Source organism: Egretta garzetta, unplaced genomic scaffold (genome assembly GCF_000687185.1).
Source record: "Egretta garzetta isolate BGI_Z169 unplaced genomic scaffold, ASM68718v1 scaffold117, whole genome shotgun sequence".
NCBI classification, from domain to species: Eukaryota; Metazoa; Chordata; class Aves; order Pelecaniformes; family Ardeidae; genus Egretta; species Egretta garzetta.
The window spans coordinates 5,501,195-5,503,650 of NW_009260479.1; the positions used below are offsets into that span (position 1 = coordinate 5,501,195).

The 2,456-nt window shown below is 52.9% G+C and overlaps 1 protein-coding gene across 1 annotated transcript; it reads left to right on the forward strand.

The window, feature by feature from the left end:
• Window position 1: 1 nt before the first annotated feature.
• On the forward strand, window positions 2-1,762 carry HTR5A (5-hydroxytryptamine receptor 5A; the record flags this gene model as incomplete). The annotated part of the gene is given in 3 exon segments (XM_035899646.1): window positions 2-497; window positions 1,016-1,074; window positions 1,430-1,762. Coding segments are annotated over 3 exon segments (888 nt in total), but the record flags the coding sequence as incomplete, so codon positions are not given.
• Window positions 1,763-2,456: the final 694 nt, after the last annotated feature.

The window sequence follows — 2,456 nt, forward strand, 5'->3', positions numbered from 1 at the left end:
CACCATTCTCCGGGTACGCACATCCCACCGGGTGCCCCACAACCTGGTGGCCTCCATGGCCATCTCCGACGTGATGGTGGCGGCCCTCGTCATGCCCCTCAGCTTGGTGCACGAGTTGTCTGGGCGGCGCTGGCGTCTGGGCCGGTCGCTCTGCCAGGTGTGGATCTCCTTTGACGTGCTGTGCTGCACCGCCAGCATCTGGAACGTCACGGCCATCGCCCTTGACCGCTACTGGTCCATCACCCGCCACCTAGAGTACACGCTCCGCACCCGACGCCGCATCTCCAACATCATGATTGCCCTTACCTGGGCCCTCTCTGCCTTCATCTCCTTGGCCCCACTGCTCTTTGGCTGGGGAGAGACTTACTCGGCGGACAGTGAGGAATGCCAAGTCAGCCAGGAGCCTTCCTACACCATCTTCTCCACCTTTGGCGCCTTCTACCTGCCCCTCTGCGTAGTGCTCTTTGCTTGGAGGTAGGTCAGCTCGGCTGTGGTTTGCTCTAGTCAACTGCTGGTAGCAGCCAAGCCCTTGCAGCAGTGGGGGAAACAGAGCTAAAGCGGGCAAGCAAACAGCATCCCACCGAAGCCCAGGGAATCCTGAGGGCTTTTAAGGGAAAGTTGGCTGCAAAGCTTGCATGCCCCATCTTTTGACTCCTTCTGAGTCCCCAGCTGTGAGCACGCAAGGTGTAGCTAAAGCAACTTTGGGCCAGATTGCGAGCCTGAGCTCCACGTGGGCGTGCAGTGACTCACAGACGTCCCCCCGTGGAATGCTGAATCAGTGCTCGCAAGCGTGAGTAAGGGGTCACCGTTCCTCCCGTGGGGAGGCGTGTGGGGGTGTGAATGGATGGGATCCTGTCTCCGCTGGGGACGATAACCTGGCAAGCAGCTGTGGCTTTGGGGAGGTTGGGAATTTACCCATGCAGAAGACACGCGTGCGGTGCATCCTTGCAAAGCCTTCCTAATCGTGGCTGCATGTGTCAGTTCATCCCAGGCATGGTGACTGTGCACTGTAAAGGCTTCTTGGGGGGAGGAAGGAAACGTACCCTTGTTTTCTTGCCTCTCCTACCAAGGACCGTGAAAATCAATGGGTTCAGGGAAAGCAAGGAGACTTCTGTGCATGGTGTGTGGGGGTGTGCCTATTCTGCTGGTCTGAGTGTAAATGGGGAGATACCCTTATTGCGATGCTGTGTGAGCAGTTCCATGTGTCCGTATATCACTACTCGCTTTAGTTTCTAGCCTCACTTAAAAATCATCTCTGTTACCCAGAAGAGGGTCATACAGCCGCTCTCCCCTCCATTAGAGCGTGACGTAGATGGCTTGCGTTCCCCCGTGAGCTCTGGCCACCACTTGCACGGTTTGGTTGTGTACCTGCTGTGTGGGATCAGCTGACGGAGGCACATACGGTGCAACTTGTGTTTGTGTTTGGCAGGTAAAAGAAGCTGCCCAGCAGCCACAGATGGTCTTCACTGTCCGGCATGCCACTGTTACGTTCCAGACGGATGGAGACACGTGGAGAGAGCAGAAGGAAAAGAAAGCTGCCCTCATGGTGGGCATCCTTATTGGGGTCTTCGTGCTCTGCTGGATCCCCTTCTTCATCACAGAGCTCATCAACCCCCTCTGCTCGTGTGACATCCCACCCATTTGGAAGAGTATTTTTCTATGGCTAGGCTATTCAAATTCCTTTTTTAACCCACTCATCTACACTGCTTTCAACAAAAACTACAACAATGCCTTCAGGAACCTATTCTTTAGACAGCACTGAGCAGAAAAAGCTTTCCCGCTGCCCCAGGAAGCTGATTGCAAATCTCAATGAATCCTACCAAACTCTCGAAGAAGTTCAAAGCCACAGCTACCGAGGCGATGCTAAAGATCGGTCCCCATGAGTCGTATGTCCCAGCAACAGGTCCGGTTCCTATGCAGAGCCTCCATCCCAGCCTCTTAAGTCGGTTGCCGTTTTTCCTGCAAAGAGCGTGTAAGGGTTTCCCTGGCCAGCAGCACAGCGTTCGTCCTCCAGTGCCCTGCTGCTTTCCTCCTGCCTTCCTAGTGACATTCTGTGTGGTGGCAGTAACGGTGCAGAGGAGTCTTCTGGCCAAGAGTCATACTCGAAACTCTCGTTTGGCCCCTGCTAGTCCCTCAGGCATTCATCGACTTTGTCCCATGTGCAAAGCTGGGGCTCTTTAATGTCAGGAGGTTTTGTCGATTATATATGAAACTAGACGTTTTATGGCTTGGTTGAAAAGTCTCTTTGTCTTGAATTTTGCTGGTAGAGATTGTTAAGTGTTTGTATTTGGGGAATAAAACCCTCAGTAAGGGTTAAGAGCAGACTCCAAGTACAAAGCCTTTTCTCACATGCTTTATTAACAACGATTTGTGCCATTTGCTATTGGATTCCCTGTAGCAAGTTTTAAAGAAAATTATTTATTGTGAAAGCTTAATGCATGGTGTACCCTGGAATG